The sequence below is a fragment of the Molothrus aeneus genome, chromosome 7 (genome assembly GCF_037042795.1).
Source record: "Molothrus aeneus isolate 106 chromosome 7, BPBGC_Maene_1.0, whole genome shotgun sequence".
Taxonomy (NCBI): Eukaryota; Metazoa; Chordata; class Aves; order Passeriformes; family Icteridae; genus Molothrus; species Molothrus aeneus.
Genome location: NC_089652.1, coordinates 33,252,324 through 33,268,803, shown reverse-complemented (window position 1 = coordinate 33,268,803; position 16,480 = coordinate 33,252,324). Strand labels below are relative to the sequence as shown.

Genomic DNA, 16,480 nt, shown 5'->3' with positions numbered 1-16,480 from the left:
AACCCTCCAAGAAGTGTCCAAGTTTTAATATTGATTTTTAATTTAACTTTACAATTTTTGTGAGCAAAATAACCCCAAAACAAAACTCAGAGCACTTGCTCAAATAAAGGCCTTACCACTTCATTTTGTCATTTGGCCCTGATGAAAATGTAGAACTCTTTAAAACTTCACCCATTTCTTCACGGCAAAAGCTGAAGTTATTAATGGTCCACATGTATGAAAATTTTACTACTTTAACCTGAACAAAAGATCAGAAAACGTTAAGAAAATTTAATTTACATATCAAGCATTAACTGTGAGAACTACTTAGATTGTCAGCTATATTTATTCAATATGTCAATAACTTTAGTTTTGTTTTTTTAACAATTATTATGACAACAATAGAAAATGAAGCCATTGGAATTTATGTAGATTACCTGGGTGTAACACCAGCTTTCAGCCACAGGTCCACTGGACATCTCCCCAGGAGGAGGTGGGGTGGGGACCCTTGACATTGCCACTTATTGCAGGTTTATAGTATCAAGAGAGCAATCCAAGCTTCAGCAGTTCTCCTAAAAAAAGGAATTCATACATTTGTTCACCCTTTTTAGGCATGGGAAATACAAAAACTCGTATTACTGTGTTTACTAAATGATGCATCTGAAAATTAAACCTGAAAAGCGGACAATGGCTCTGCTGGGTGTCACACATTAACAATCACTGGTGCTCAAAACCTGCAGGCTGAGCCCTCACACAATAATTTATAAAAATAAGCACCTCTGCATTACACACCACCACTAATGACAATATTTCAACACCCTCTTTGCAATTTACCACTTTGGCCACTCCAGAATGTTATAACTTTCTTCAGGCTCTCCTCCTTTGACTTGCAGAGTACCCAGAGCACTCAGTCATTAGTACAATGCCTTAGGTTTTCACCCAGACATAACTCACAAGAACACTCAGCCACCTGGGAGTAGAATAGGTTCACACAACCCTGAGATTTCTGAATGGAGGGTAAGAAATCAGACCTGCACTTCAAGCAGTATTTTCTTTCACATATCTTTAACACCAACAGACACAGCTGAAGAACGATAATAACACAAAGCCAGAAAAAAAAAAGTTTCACTCAACTCCCAGCAAAAATTAAAGTGATTTTGTTATGAATTACCACCACCTAACAGAGCACTGCAGCTCCTCCTGCCCACCAGGAACTGAGGCACTTGCCCAGATCCTCACACCTGGCTACACAGCAGCAATTGGGCCTGGCCATTGAAAGAAGGTGGGCAATGATGGGGCAGCTCTGGGTTCCTGGCTGGTTCTCCTTTAAGGGAGGGTTTGCTGTCAGCTGTGTGCAGATTCCTGTCACAGGCACAGCCTCTCACTTAAGCCACTTCATTAAATTGCTAAAAAAGTGAAATGAACCCTGATCAAACCAGAAAAAAATCAATTATTTCTGCCACAAAACATTTTCTCTTAGTACAGAAAGTTTCTTTAAACATATCCTGCTATCACTTAGAAGCAACCATCTTTCTGCAACATTTGACTGCTTCACTGTACAGCTCTTTTTAGCTGTGATAGAACAGCATTAATTGTCTTCCTCAAAAGATGTGATTGCACATCACTAATCATGATGGAACTCTCCAGGGATAGAGCAACACTTAGAAACAAGGTTTTATGCAAACACTGGTAAAAGCCACTGCAAGAGCATGTACAATTCAGTCATGATGTAACAAGTTCATTATTCCTACAGGAAGAATTCTGCTCTGTGAAATGCTGTGATCCTCACGGGGTGTTTTCCCCTCTGCCTTTCTGGTACTGCTTCTCACTCATGGTATGAAGCAGCCCTTCCACATCAAAGCCTGCTGACAGGTGATTGCTCTGAATCACAGAAGAGCTTGAAAAGAAAGCTAATTCTCAGTTTTTACCAGATGAGGAAGCAGATGCTTTATAATAATATGCCTTAATGAATCTCTACCAACAGATCTGCTATGACAGGGTGAAAACAAAATACTGAATAGGTCTCCTGTAAGATATGGATCCCTGAGACATTGAAAACTAATCATAAACACAATTCAGCTGTCTTAAACAAATGAGTTCTCCACAAATAAAACTAATATTTGTGGCAACATTCAGTACTTCATTAGTACTTTCTATAAATGAAAAACCAACATCATCCCTAAATTTAAGATAACTGAATTTGTTTGCTTCATGTTTTTTTTAAGTAGGAAACACATCTATTGTGCATGTTGTGTTTACATAGTTTTTGCTTACATGTTTACAATTGGTTTTGATTCTCTGTACAGAACCACCCAGAGTAAAATTCCTGGGAAGGATACATACGAACTGCTTTAATAAAGAAAATATTAACACTTATATTACCATTACTTCTGGAAGCACATCCTACTCAGTGGTGACAACTGAAGCTGTTACCCCAATGCAATGGATTTTGAGACAGAACCATATCCTGAAAAGGTTAGAAGAGCTTACCTCAGCCTAACTGACCCTGCTTGCTGCTCCTTGATTCTCCAAAGCTAAAGGCAAGAAGAATACTGCCCATTCCTTATTCTGTCATTTGCATGAGATGCACAGGACTGTCTCTTCTCTCATCTCCCTCGATTCTTCAGCCCATTAGACCAGTCAGCTCCCAGTAACCATGAAGGAGCAGCAGATCTGAGTCAAATTTGCTCTGAAGGGGTTTCTAAATTGGAAAAGCCTGAAAATAACTGCTGCACACAATCTCTTTTAAGAAAGTGTTCAGTGACCTTGGGCCAGCTACCAGTAGTTATCTGCCCACTCCCCATCTCACAGCTAAATCAGCTTGATTCACTGAGAATTTAACTCTAAGCAAAGGTAGTTATTTGCAATTATTTTCAGGTCCATCTGTTGCCTTGTCTCTGTACCTGCTCTACCCATGGCAGCTGTGCTTCAGAGGCTGCTTCCACCTGCTGCATGGCCTTTATTTAAGGAAGGCCTGATTTTACCCAAGTACACTTCTCAGGTCCTTCTGAACAGCCTCAGCTTTTTGTAAGGTTTCCCCTTTACAGCACTAGCACCAGAAAAGTGATTTTCACGACCTCCTGATACACCTCTGAGGAACAGATTAACACTTCACTTTTTTTGCATGGATTTACTAAGCCAAACACATTTTTAGACTGAGAAAACTGGCAGAAAGCAGTAACGTTAAATCCTTGATACTGGGAGTCTGTGTTGAGGAGCTGTCTGTATTTTTTAGTACGTCTGAGCACACAACTTAAACAAAACAAAGGACCAACCAAGACAAACTGAATAATGGGAGAATGAATAAACAGAGCTTCTGATGCTCTGTTAACATGTACCAAAAGGGAGAAGGATGGAAATGGTCTAGCAGTACTGCAGATCTGCCCTTCATTTAATCAATCAACTGGGATTTGGGTAGGGTGATGTGGATATTTACCAGAGCTATAAGGTGAGAGAGAACACAAGCTTTCAAGATGCTGTCCTGAAGTGTAGAGGAGTTTGGAGAAGGACTTTTGCAGTCTTTAGACTGACAGCCAGACCACACTGAGTGGCCACCAATGTTCACCAGGGCAAAGTGGACCCTGCACAGGCAGCCTGAAGGTGAGAACAGAGATGCAACTACACACCCTTTGTTCTACAGTGCTCTACGTGGGGAGAAGACTAAATACTACTCTGAAGAAATTGTTTATGAATCATTGATCAGCCACTGTCATCAGCTCTGATAAAATGGTTTTCCAAATACCAAGCCCTCATCACAGCCTATTAGACCAACTGGTTGGGAACAGAGAGAGCTGCAGTTCACAAAACCAGTCAGGGAACGACTGGGTGGAATTCAATCAGTGAAGTGCAGGAAGACAGGTCTGTTATCTGCAGGATGAAACAACTTAGAGGGACAATTTTCATGCTAGAACCTGCATTTATTACTCTGCAGGCTATCATGAACAAAGCAGCAGAAATGAGGGAACATTATCAGGCAATAGCTCCAAGAATTTTCAGGCAATGCTGTGCCTGTCTGGACACGGCCCAACAAACCAGTCTGTGTGGCCAGGCAGAAATGTCTGACCACCAGGGCAAACATGCACTGGAAACAGAAAAACAAGCTTTAATGGATGGAGTAAAAGAAGTTTCTGGTTTTCAAAAGGAAAATGAGATGTATTTTTAAAGGGCGTCAAGTTCCTTTGTTTGGAGATTTTTCTAATGAACTGATATACTCATAGTGAATGTTGTACAGCAGCCAGTGCTGATTTAATTCAGAGTTTGTGTTCATTGTCTTCATTGAACACTTTGTGTTCAAAAAAAAAGAAGAAAAGGTCAAAGATTCTTTGCTTGTACTTCCAGACCCCAAACATGATGAGCTTATCACTTCTTCTACTGGTCTGTTAATGAAGGTATTGGCTTCACCTGATAATCGCTCTGCATATAGACCAGATTCTGTTAAATTTGGATCTTCCAGGAGCTGATCCTCCTACAGTGAGCAAGTAGGCAGAAATAACATTAAAAAAAAAAAAGAGAATTCTCAAAGCACATTTTATTTAGGAATTAACTGAAGTGCCCTCCTAGTCAAACAAATACTTATGCTAAACTTAAAGCCATGTGAAATTGATTATTGTTAATTAATTACCTGCACACACAGAGTAAAGAAAGTACAGGCTACCTTCCAAAATATGTATTTGCACATATTTTCATCAAAAGCTGTATCAGATCTCCATTTTCTCAACTTTCAAGATGAGATCTTAAGATTCAAAGTTACTTCCTACATCAATAGTATGACTTTTCAAAAATATTATCGTGTTTCCCCTGTCTGAAACTGAGTATTTATCAACATTATTCTAAACAAGGTTACTTTTTAACCTCTCGGAGCTAGACAAGAGCAAATTCCCAGTCTCTTACATCTTGTGCTGGAATTATCTCAACTTTTTCACTGAAAAAGTGACTAGCTTAAGAAAGCACCACATGTGTAGGAACAAATAAAGAAGAATTTTCTATGCCCCCAGTAAAAAACCCACAAAACACTTGATAAAGGTGTTTGAAGAGCTGCCCTGTTAGGAGGATGCTGGGCCTGCCTGTCCTTAGGATCAGGAAGCAGACGCCAGGAGCTCTCCCAGAGCAGGCACAGTGCAGCAGGTGCACACAGGGTGTTGCACATTAAACCATTAACAGCAATGCTTTACTACGGTGGCAGGTCAGTGAGGGATTGCAGCCAGCACACTGCTGGTAGCATGGCTGAACAAACTGTCTGCTGCAGGGTACCCAACACACCCCAAAAGTCAAATCCAGCCTGCCACAATCCAACCCAAGGATGGTTCTCCAAGGGAATCAGTGACCCTGTCCTGCTCCCTCAAGAATGAGAAGAAAAGCACGTTGTGAACTCGGTGATCAGGTCCTGCTGAGCCTCTTCCTTCCAGCATCCCTTCTTTCCATGGCTCAGGCCTCCAGGATCAAAGAGGCTTCCTCCATGGTCACACCAAAAAATTCCAAGTGCATGTACTGCATGTTCCACTCAGATGGTGACAATCTTTTCCTGAGCACAAAATGCAAAGCTGTTACAAATTAACTTCTTGTCCCCTCTCTGGAAATACTAATATTTCATCACTGGCTGAAAAAAAGATCACCTTCTAAAGTTTAACTGGAAAATAACATTCTGTCTGTCCAACTTTTTTATTCCTAGTAAATACATAATTTAGAAACCAAATATAGTTTATGAAGTTTTGAGGGTTTGGCTTTAAAAAAAAAATCCGAAATAAGTCCTCCTTCATTCAGTAACATCAACTCCCAAAAACCCATTCAAAATAAACATGGTGTAGTTACAGGGACACTTATTTAATTTCCTCTCATTAAATGATCAGTGAATAAAGTATTACATGGCATTATACAATTAATATGTAAGTGTTTTATATAAAACTATCATTATTTGTTCAAGGAATCTGTTTCATTTTTCAAATTACAAAGAAGGCAAATTCTTGGGAAAAACACCATCTTCCCACTTCTTAGCTGAGGAAGAATATATTTATTAATACAAAAAATGAAGGAAGCAAACAAACCAAATCAAAATAGTTATGTCTGAAGTGAAAGACATTCTAAGGCCAAAGTTATTCTGCACTGCCCCACCTGGACCCAGCTGGATCACCCAGTTGGATCACCCAGTTCTAGGCAGCACCAGCTTATGAAGGCCAAACTATTTAAGAGTGAAAAAAGCCATGTTCCTTTCTCATTGATCACAGAAGGATTTGTGTAACAGCCACCCACCACCTGGGTCACACTTATTTGGTGGCATGAAATGCCTATGGCTTGAAATTTTTTTTTAAGAGTTTGTCTTATAAGCTAATTAAGCTTACATAAATTCCTATGATTTTTACTAGTAAGTAGAAAAAAAAATGAACTTTGCAAGAAATAGGATTGCTTTCTTAATTAGTAGGATTTGCATCCCTTCACAATTGATCTTTTTGAAATAATTGCTGTTTTATTTCCTAAACAGCTAACTATTAAACTAAGTTTCCTGCTGGATGATCCACAACACAATAACAGATGCCTGAAAGGTCTATTAAACTCAGGCAGTTTTCCAATTTGTTCAGTTATTATCTCCTCTGAAAACACACTTACGATATACCTACAAAAATTTAAATACAGTGTTCAGCATTTATTGATTTTTTCCATCACTGCATCATTTGAGTGAACAGAATTACTCAATTGCAATAACATATATCCATCCCCTAAGTTAAAAAACGTTAGGTTAAGGAGGTACTACACTTTATATTACCTGTAGTACTTCTAACATCAAAAATTTCTCCTTTTTGGGGCAAAAGAAGGGAACAGAAGTTGGGCTACACACAGGAAGCCCCTATGACACTTACTGAAGAGGCAGCCCATAACACTTAAAAAGGTTTGAGGCTTTTTTAGAACATGATATTAAAAAATGCTTATTTAAGTATATATTTGCTCTGGAACCATACAGTAGCAACTAAGTTTACACAAACCCAGCTTTGGGGCTTAAATCAGAAGCTCTGGCTGCTCCTGTGTGCTTCGTGCTCACCGTGTCACCCTTGCCATCCCACAGCTCTGCTGGAAGCCTGTGCCCTGCCAGGAGACACAATCAGCAGCCACACCACGAGCCAATTCATGACTCTCTCCACACTTTTCCAGTGAGGAAAAAAAATACTGCCATGGACTGGGCTGTGACAGCTGAGAAGCTCCATATATACCCTGTCACCCTTGCCTGGGGACAGTAAACTCCAGCCAGAGAGAGGGCAGGCAGCTGGGGTCACAGACATCTCAAAATAGCTGCAACTAAGACTCCAGAATTTAAAAGCACATCCTCATGGTGCTTCCAGCAAAAAGGCCCCAGCAAGGCATAACCCAGCACGTGGGAAATGCCCAGCTTTTCAGAAGGATGATGGTGCACCTATGACTGATGACTCTGAAGTCAGCAGCTCAAAATTAGCAAGGTAATACTATTAGTTGTAAAAACTGTAAAGTTGCTATTTTCAGGCTTTTCTCTCAATTTTCTTTCCTATCCTAAGGCTTTGAAAAATGAAGTTCAATTTTACCTCAGCTGTGAGAAAGCCCAAGTGCTCAGCAGAGCTGGGGCTAAAACTGTCTAGTTTACATCAGCCAAGCTCACTGATAAAAATGCCTCAGCATTAGCCTTGCATTATTGTTCTGTAATACAGGAAACCCACTGTGCTCTGTACTAGATATCCCAGACCATCCCCTACAGTAGTCATCTATGCATTTCTCTGGAGAAGAAATGCAAGATTATTTCTTACAGCATTTTTCATTTTCATTGCCCAGCCTAGTTTTACAGGACCCAAAAGAGGTGTATTTCCACCACGATTCCTCTTGGGAAAATATTCTATTCAAATAATCTGTTGCTGTCGGGGTTTGTTTCCTGGTATACAGCCAAAGTGATCTTTTCCCCTCCTTAGTTTCACTCCATTACTCTTACTCCAACAAACCATTGACATGTGAAAAGTATATTAAATGAAGACATTTTTTCCCTTAATGCTTCAGTTACACACAATCAAGAGTTCACCAAATCAAAAATGCTAATCTTAAACTTTCTTCTTTGCACTTGGAAGAGGAGTTTGTATGAGCCAACAGAAAGCTGATGCCAATTGTAACAAAGAAATATCTTTCTCTAGCAGATTCACAGCTAGTCTGGGGTGGTTTGGGTTGTTTTGGTTTTCTTTTCTTTTCAAATCCATCAGATTTGTGGAAAGCACTGGCCTGCACTCTCTGGAGAGAGGTGCTGTATTGTCATTTGCTGCAAAGGAGCTGTACAGAGCAGCAGAATGTTCTCATTAACTTCTGCAGACTGGCATCACCTGCAAAGCTCACATAAAATCGGTACAACTGCTTTCAGCAGGCAAAAGCTCATACTCACAGATGCTCTCAGGAGGGGGCTGATCAGTCATTTGCTGCCCTGTTACCTCTCATGGCAAAGCAGTGGTCACATTTGTGCACACAGCTGCATCTTGGAGATTCTGAGAGTCACAGCTCATTTCAGGCCTCCTCTATGCCTGAGTGTCAGACTTAATGCAAAAAACAAGTGATAACTTAAAGCTAGGAAATTGAGAAAAAAGGCCTAAAACTCAATTCTGCCAGAGGACCAAACTGCACTTGATGTTAATTTGCCACAACAGTCTTGAAATTGAACTAATCCACAACAGCTGATTAGACACATCCTAGGAAAGACAGGTCAAGAGGTAGAGCTGCACAAACCCTTGCATTAGTGAATATGAAGCAGCAGATCTCTAAAAGCCATCAATGCAAGCAAAACTTAACATCTCAGGACTGGACTGCAGCTAAACTGGTTTAGACCCACAGAGATAAAGGAAATCCTAAAAGCTCATAGAATCCTAGAGTATCCTGAGTTGGAAGGATGACTGAGTGCAGCTCACAAATTAGTCCAACAGAAAATGGCTTCTGAATTTCAAAGACAAGTGGACAACTTCCATGATTCAAAAAACATCCAGGCGCTGTTTTGCTTATACTTCAGAATTTAAGAACCATTCTGATATAATCTGTTTGAGATCCCTTTTTTCACTACAAAAACAATCCAAAGCTTGGCAGTTTCCTGTAAGTTTCCCCACTTACACACTCTTAGTTGCTCAAGCCAGAAGAATATTTCCCAAGTAAGCAGCAAGGCAAAGAGGCTGGCACAGGCCTGTCAGGGTGGCCTGGCTGTGCAGTAAATAGATTTGGTTTCACCTTGGGTGCTGTCAAACAAGGCAGACCAGAAGCAGATCTGAGTGTGCTGCTTTCTGCCTCCGTGCACACACAGGAGACACAACCCCGCAGTGAATCATCCCACCCCACACACGCAGCTCAACGCTCTCCCAGAGCACAGAAACAAACAGCAGGAAAAAAAAGAGATTTACTACCAAGAAATCAAGAAGTCAGCCAACACCAAGTGCAGAGCCCCTCCTTACAAGTGACTCTGGAAACCCCTGAAGGCTCAGACACTGTAATTTATTAGTAACCCAGACTAACACTTGATGATGTTACTGCCATATATCTTTCCCCTCAGCACTCAGTGAGCAGAGTCTCACACTTGTTGGAGGGGATGGCACCTTTCCAAACACAACTGCTATTTAATCATTAAAAATGATGCCTGGCCTGTAAAACAATATTCAAAACCACTGCTACAGAATAAAAGTGGATTTTACTTGATGATCTCATTAATATAACTAATCATAGAAACTAACTCTGGGTATAAAGTTTGCCACACACAAATTCTGAGCAGTTTACTGCCTATGGAAGCTTTTCTTTCACTTCTAGTTATATCATGCTTTCCTTCTCTCTTCCCTTCCTCTTTTTTTTTGAAGGGGAAAACCCCCACTTCAGCAGAATGTTACTAAAAATGACCTTTTTTGCCATAAGCAAGACAGGACCTCCCCTAATCACAAGCCTCTCATGAGATGCAACAGCATTCAAATCTTATTTACTGTATTTTTTACCCTGGATCAACCACCTGCCCAGTGGATTTTGCAAAACTTGTCTAAAATGTATTTATGCAAACTTCTTAAGTATAAGAAGTTTCAGTTTCTTAGAAACCATATCACCCATCGCAACACAAATATTATTCTGCTGCCATTTTAATTTAAATTTGCTCACTATATGCACATAAATAAACAAAAAAAATCTACCTTGACATATTCTACAGAGATCAGAAAAACCCACTGAAAAATAGATTTCATACATTTTATTCCTCTGAAACCACCATATGCCAAGTGCAGTGCCAGATCCAAGAGTGAGATCACACCCACTTGGACAGTCAGCACAGCAATGCATTACATTAACCTGCAATCACACAAATCAGCCAGAGATTTCAGACAGCTTCGCATTCAGAATAACATTTTCAGAACTGATATAATATGACTTTAAAAAAGTTCATGTAGACTCTATGTGGAACTCTCCAAATGCATGAAAAAAACAGCTAAAACGAGGTATAAATCCAGATGTACACAAATAATTGCTGCAAGTAACTTTGTACACAGCACAGACACACAAGTTAAAATGACTATTTTGTCCTGTTACAAGAACAGTTACTCAACTTGATATGTAAATATCAGTGTGCCCACTGGTATATCTGATACTTACAAAAAGGAGCTAAGATTTAATATTTTCATTGTATATTGCTCCATCCCTGAAGCTGAAGAAACTATATTAACCACTCATTATATAAATTCATTACAAACAAGTTCTGGTTTTATCATCAAGAGTTTTGATTACAAACAAGTAACTCTGAAATTAATCTCAGTTAACAAGGAATCTATCCGTTTTAAAATTTAAGTAAAACTGCCACTAAAGAGTGAGTTGCTGAGGTAATGTCTACATATGAAGTAATTCAGAGCCCTATTGTGAAGACAGTAAATATGTGTCTCCTCTAAAGAATTTAGAGGAATTATTAGCTAATCTGAATCACTAGATTAATTTATTAAGTGCTTGAAACAACAAATAACTTGTGTTGAGATTTTTCTTTGACTTAACCCAGTGGTTTTTAACTTAAACTCTGTGTACTGAAATCATCTGTATTTCATAGGCTACAGGCCATGCTAATGGAGAAAGCAGATTTATCAATTAGAAACCGAATATGAATAAAGAAAGCCAGGAAAATGAAAGCTTTTGTGAACTTTTCCAAAGAAAAAGTCAGCATGGAACAGAGAACTAGAAAGTAGAACACCAGATGAGAAAGTTATGCCAGCTATTCTTCAGGCCAGAGAAGCTCAATTCCAGTTGTTCAGGAAGCAACTGCTGATGCAACCACCCCAAACCCTTTTACAGACACCCAAAAAAAAAAAAGCTTTCTAACTAATTTGCTACATTCAGCACACAAGAAAACAAGGCATTTGAAAGAAATCGAGTGCAAGTCATCACCCCCCATTTCCTTCATCTCCATTCGCAGCAAATCGATTTTGCAAAAGACTTGACCAACTGGTAAGTGAGCTCTTGGGAGGGGACCAACATTAAAGGAACTACCAGGAAGGAGGCCAAGGGAAAGCTTGGCTCCCAAGTTTCACCCAGTGATCCTTTCCACTGCACAACAATAAGAGGTTCCCACCCCATGAACTTTGGAAGTTTCCCAACGGCTGGAGACATTTACTCCACACCAACAGCAGCACTGCCTATGCCAAGAGCTACTCTGTTGCGTTCTCCCTGGCACACAATTGCTTTTTCTTAAAGCACACAGGTAAATTGCACATCAAATGATACTTCACCCTTGGAACTACTTAAGAATTCAAGTCACAATATAGTGCAAGGAGCAAATACCACATGAACCACGGTGGAGGAGCTGATGCAGACTGTTACAATTAAAACTAGCATGTGTAATATTTTTCACCAAAAAATTAAGTGATAAATGGGAGTTGCAAGGCAGTATCAAGAATAAGTAATCTAATTCAGGGAATTTGGATATGTGAGCTCTCTGGATTATTCCATGCCAATGACTTTCTGAATCAGCTGAAAGAGTATCTGACTTTCCACTACATTTCCCAAATGCTATATGCAAACACTCATCGCAACAACGTTGACAGATACATGCATGGTTGCAAAGTGATTCCTTACACAAAACATAAAAAACCTTGTAGCTGATAGAGAATAATTTTAAGCCAGGCTAACAGAAAACACATTGGAAAGCTATTAAATTTGGATAAAATGGAAGCAACAGAGTTGAGGTTTCTAGCTGAGGGTTTTTAGGTTAAACTCTCTCCAATACTGCACATACACTCCGGCCAAAATTCCACCACACAAGTTGAATAGCTTAAACATTACCAAAACCCCACATTTATGCAAAATACTCACTCTGTAACACAGTTACACACACTTAAGAAACCCACTGAACTAAGGCAAGCGACCATCTTTTCTCAGTTAAGGACTACAACATCTAAATTACCACCACTAAAACACCTCCACCTCTCACAGAACTGCAACAAATCTCCACTAAGTACTGAGCACAAGCTGAATAAGACATTTCCTACTTCCATGTGAAGGGACAATTCCAATAGGAAGCCTTTTGATATGAGTGGGACAAGAAGCAACAGAATGTCACAGGAACAAGAACTGGAAATTTTCTCAAGAAATCAAAGGAAGGAAGGTCTCTTGTGAAAATGTATGTATTTGTAGAAGGGAAAGGGAATCATGGAATGGTTTGGGTTTGAAGGAAATTTGAAGATCATTTCATTCCAACCCCCTGCCATGGGTAGGGACACCTTCCACTGTCCCAGGCTGCCCCAAGCATGATCCAACCTGGCCTTGGACACTGCCAGGCATGGCGCAGCCACAGCTTCTCTGGGCACCCTGTGACCGTGCCAAGAGCCAAGACACAAGAGGCTCTTGGAGATCACAGGCGAGACCATTAGTCAAGCACTGAGGCAAATGCCTTCTATTTCATCCCAAAAATGCAGGGCCAGGACATCCAGGACAAAATGCATGGTCTTCGTGCTTTGATTGGGAGCACGGCATTTCGAAGATCCCAGGATTTTATGACTACAGGTACCAGGCTGCTGCTTCTGGGAAGTGTAACAATCTCACTTCAGACTTCCTTAGTCTCAACCAGGTTTTGCTAAATGCACAGGAAGCAGACTGCTTTTGACAAGGAGACAGAAATGCCCATAAGGAGCATATGAACCTGTCACAAAAACTGTGAGAAAAAAAACCCACCAAAAATATCCACTTGTCATCAACATGAAAATATAACAAAAAAGAAAAAAGCAGGCCGAGGTGGTTTTGTAAGGCAAGACACATAGAAGCCTATGCCTGGGCATGCCAAAGCACTTGGAAACATTCAACAGGACAAATTTCTAATTACCACCACCTCTACAACGGCACGGGATGCAAAGAGAAAAAAAGTGAACAGATGTGAAGAGATTGTATATGAAAAACAATGCAGACTGTCTGCCAAAGCAGGCAGAAAACCTGGGAAGAATGAATGAAGCGAGAAGTTAATGAGATTTAAGTGCAAGTCAACTGTTTCCTGTTGCTGTCCTCAGCTATTTCTTCTCCACTCCAACTTATGTTGATAATGACAACTGGTTTTATTCTCTCTACTGTATATTTATGTTTATGTGCTTTTAAAAGCACAAAAAACAACAGAGAAATACAACCTAGAGAAAAAAAAAAGGAGGAAAAAAAGTAGTTTTATGTGATTTCAACTGAACATGCACAACTGTAAACAGCATGCGCTAACGGCTGAAATCAGTGATTAGAGCCAGAGAGAAAACTTGGTAGCTTTTCAAATTCATTTTATATTTGTCTATAGCATACACAAGTTTTTAATAGCAACAAGTAGCTTGCGCCGCCTATGCAAGTACAGAATGTAATTCTTTATTTTCACTGACAGTTTAAAAGCAGGCTGCAAAGTACCAAAGTTAAAAGTTTGGCAGAAAGCTTTTTCAAGGGAATATAACGCCAAGGATATTTCTGGATATTTAAAATCTCAGATTTCGAGAAGAGAGTTAAATGCAGTTTCTGCTGATGTACCAAAGCCTGACAAGTTTGCAGACTTATACACAAAAGGCATATTGTTTAAAAATTATTTTCCCTTTCCTGAGTAAATATCCCCTCACAGAGTGAAGGGGAAATAACCATGCAATAGACACACACTGGAAATCCTTCACAAACATTTATGGTTGTCCTGGCCACACATCCCAGAATGCCCAGAGAGAAGCCAGGTAAAATACTTTCAGAAGTGACAGTAACTGCTAAGTACCCCTCTAAAACGGCTATTTATTTCCAGAAATAATATAACTTCTAGTAAAAAACAGAAAAGGAGACATTTTTTGTTAAGCTTTTTTTCTTATGGTTAAAACAAAATGCCTTGGCAGTCATACAAACGGTTTAGCTCAGAACCACTGTGGTAAAAATTCCTGTAACCATATGGGATATCTATCAAAATAATGCTTTCTGCAGAACTGATAAGAATAAGGAAGGACCCTGCTTGACTCTGTCACAGATTGTTCTTCCTGGCAGGAGGTTCGAGACAATCCTTTTTGTCCAAATACTATTTTTATGACTCTTGACGCCTATTTAGGAAAGAAATTAGGAATACAGTCACAAAGCAAAGCTACGTTTTAAAACGGATTGCTGATTTCAGTATCCTACAGCTTAAAAAACACCGAGACCTCAGCCTGAGCGATATCGATATTTCCTTTGTTTTGCCGTTTTCCATTCTTTACGGTCTTTCTCACCTACTTCTGCCCTCGACCAGCCTCAGTGTGATGCAAATCCTCCCCGGACTCCCGGGAATTTCAGCAGACGACATCATCAGGTGAAACCAGCCTGAGTCAACTCCACTTCCTGACCAGGGCTAAGATGGTGCGCGCCGCCGGTGAACCGAGGGGAGCTTTGCTCGCACACCACCCACCGAACCCTGCCACAAACTTTGCCGCAGCCCAAACACGGCGAGCGACCAGAACAACCTCCCAGCCAACACCCCCCTCCCCCGCCGCCTCCTTTTGCTTTCTCACACGGCGTCAACTTCCCAAACCAAACCGCACTGGGGGGTATTGAGGGCACGGGCGGAGAACGAGCTCGGGGCTCTCCGCGGCCGAGGGGCGGGCAGCGCTCACCCGGGGCCTGCGGGAGCCCGAGGCGGGCACCGCTGGATGCGGGGATCGCCGGAGCCCCGGACCGCAAACAGCCGACACCGCCCGGCCCAGAGCACGGCGGCCCGGCCCGGCCCTCCCGCAGCACCTCGCGGCGCTGCCCGAGGCCACAACAAAGGCTTTTCTCCCCTCACCCCTTACCCCCGGCCCGGCCCGGCACGTACCGGATCGCAGCGCTGGCGGGGCGGCGCGGCGGGGCTCATTCCGCCGGGGCGGGGACGCTGTGACGGTCACCGGCGCCCGGCGGGAGGCAAAGGCGGCGAGCCCGGGCGGCGACGGAGCCGCATCGCTGCCCCCGCGCCGAGTCCCGCTGCTGCCGGCCGTGCCCGCCCCGCGCTCGGCACCTCCCGGCTCCCGCACGGCCCCGCTCCCGCCGCACTTCCGGGAGGGAGCGGTCACGCGGCCGCGGGACGCGCCGCTTCCATCCGGGAACGCGCGCGGGGCGGGGCGGGAGCCGAGTGGGCCGGGCCGGGCCGAGCCAAACCGAGCCAAACAAAACCAAACGCTTTGGGTGAACGCGCCTGGGGATTCCAGCCTCTCCTCGGGGCTCGCAGAGTTATCCCAGAGCACATGGCGCAGGACTGCGTCCCGATGGCTCTGGAGTATCTCCGCTCCTCACCCTCTCCGGGCAGTCTGTTCCAGAAAGAAGCTCTGCTCTTCCCCGTGCTCCAGTTGAGCTTCCTGTGCCTTCCCCTGGCCTCGTGTTCCCTCTCTTGCCCATCCAGAAGGATGGGGCGCCTCTCCTGAGGGGCTGGGACAAAGGGATTGTTCAGCCTGAAAAGAGAAGCTTGGGGTGAGCCAACTGTGGCCTTGCAGTACTTGAGGGGAACTTACTGGGAAGATGATGCAAGGATATTTACATAGCACGTAGCACAGGACAAGGGGGAATGGGTTCAGATGGAAAGAGTGGGTTTAGGTCAGATATTAGGGAAAAAAATACAAATTTTGAAGGTGGTGAGGCCCTGGCACAGGTTTCTGTGGCTGCCCCATCCCTGCAAGTGTTCAAGGCCAGGTCGGACAGGGCTTGGAGCCACCTGGGATAAGGCAAGGTGTCCCTGCCAAGACAGGGCGTGGAACAAGATGATCATCAAGGTCACCTAACCCAAACCATTCCATGGTTCTCTTGCTTAGCACCACCAAGAAGACCCTGGTATAGTATTCTTGGCACCCCTTTAGGTATTTATACGCATTAATGAGGTCCCCTCTCAACTCTTTCTTCTCAAGGCTTAACAGGCCCAGCTCCCTCAGCCTTTCCTCATAAGAGAAATGTTCCAGTCCCCCAATTATCCTCATTGCCCTCCTCTGGACCTGTGCTCCAAATGGTCAGCAGGGCTCCTCTGAGGACTCCTTATTTACTTATTTTTTAATTTTGTTTTGTTTTTCAGATGATGTTGACCTGA

General features: G+C 42.3%; 1 protein-coding gene across 2 annotated transcripts in view; it reads right to left on the bottom strand.

Moving 5' to 3' along the window:
• The window catches only part of SPOPL (speckle type BTB/POZ protein like), a 33,160-nt gene extending 17,818 nt beyond the window's left edge, over positions 1-15,342 (bottom strand). For both annotated transcript variants that reach the window (XR_010783938.1, XM_066553605.1), the window contains exons 1-3: positions 15,245-15,342; positions 417-551; positions 117-238 (exon numbers count right to left, since the gene is read on the bottom strand). Coding sequence is in view for 1 of the 2 variants with exons in the window: in XM_066553605.1 (XP_066409702.1) it covers positions 117-238; positions 417-494 (200 nt within the window). In the remaining variant the exon portion in view is untranslated. The remainder of the gene's footprint in view (positions 1-116; positions 239-416; positions 552-15,244) is intronic.
• Between the last annotated feature and the right edge of the window lie 1,138 nt (positions 15,343-16,480).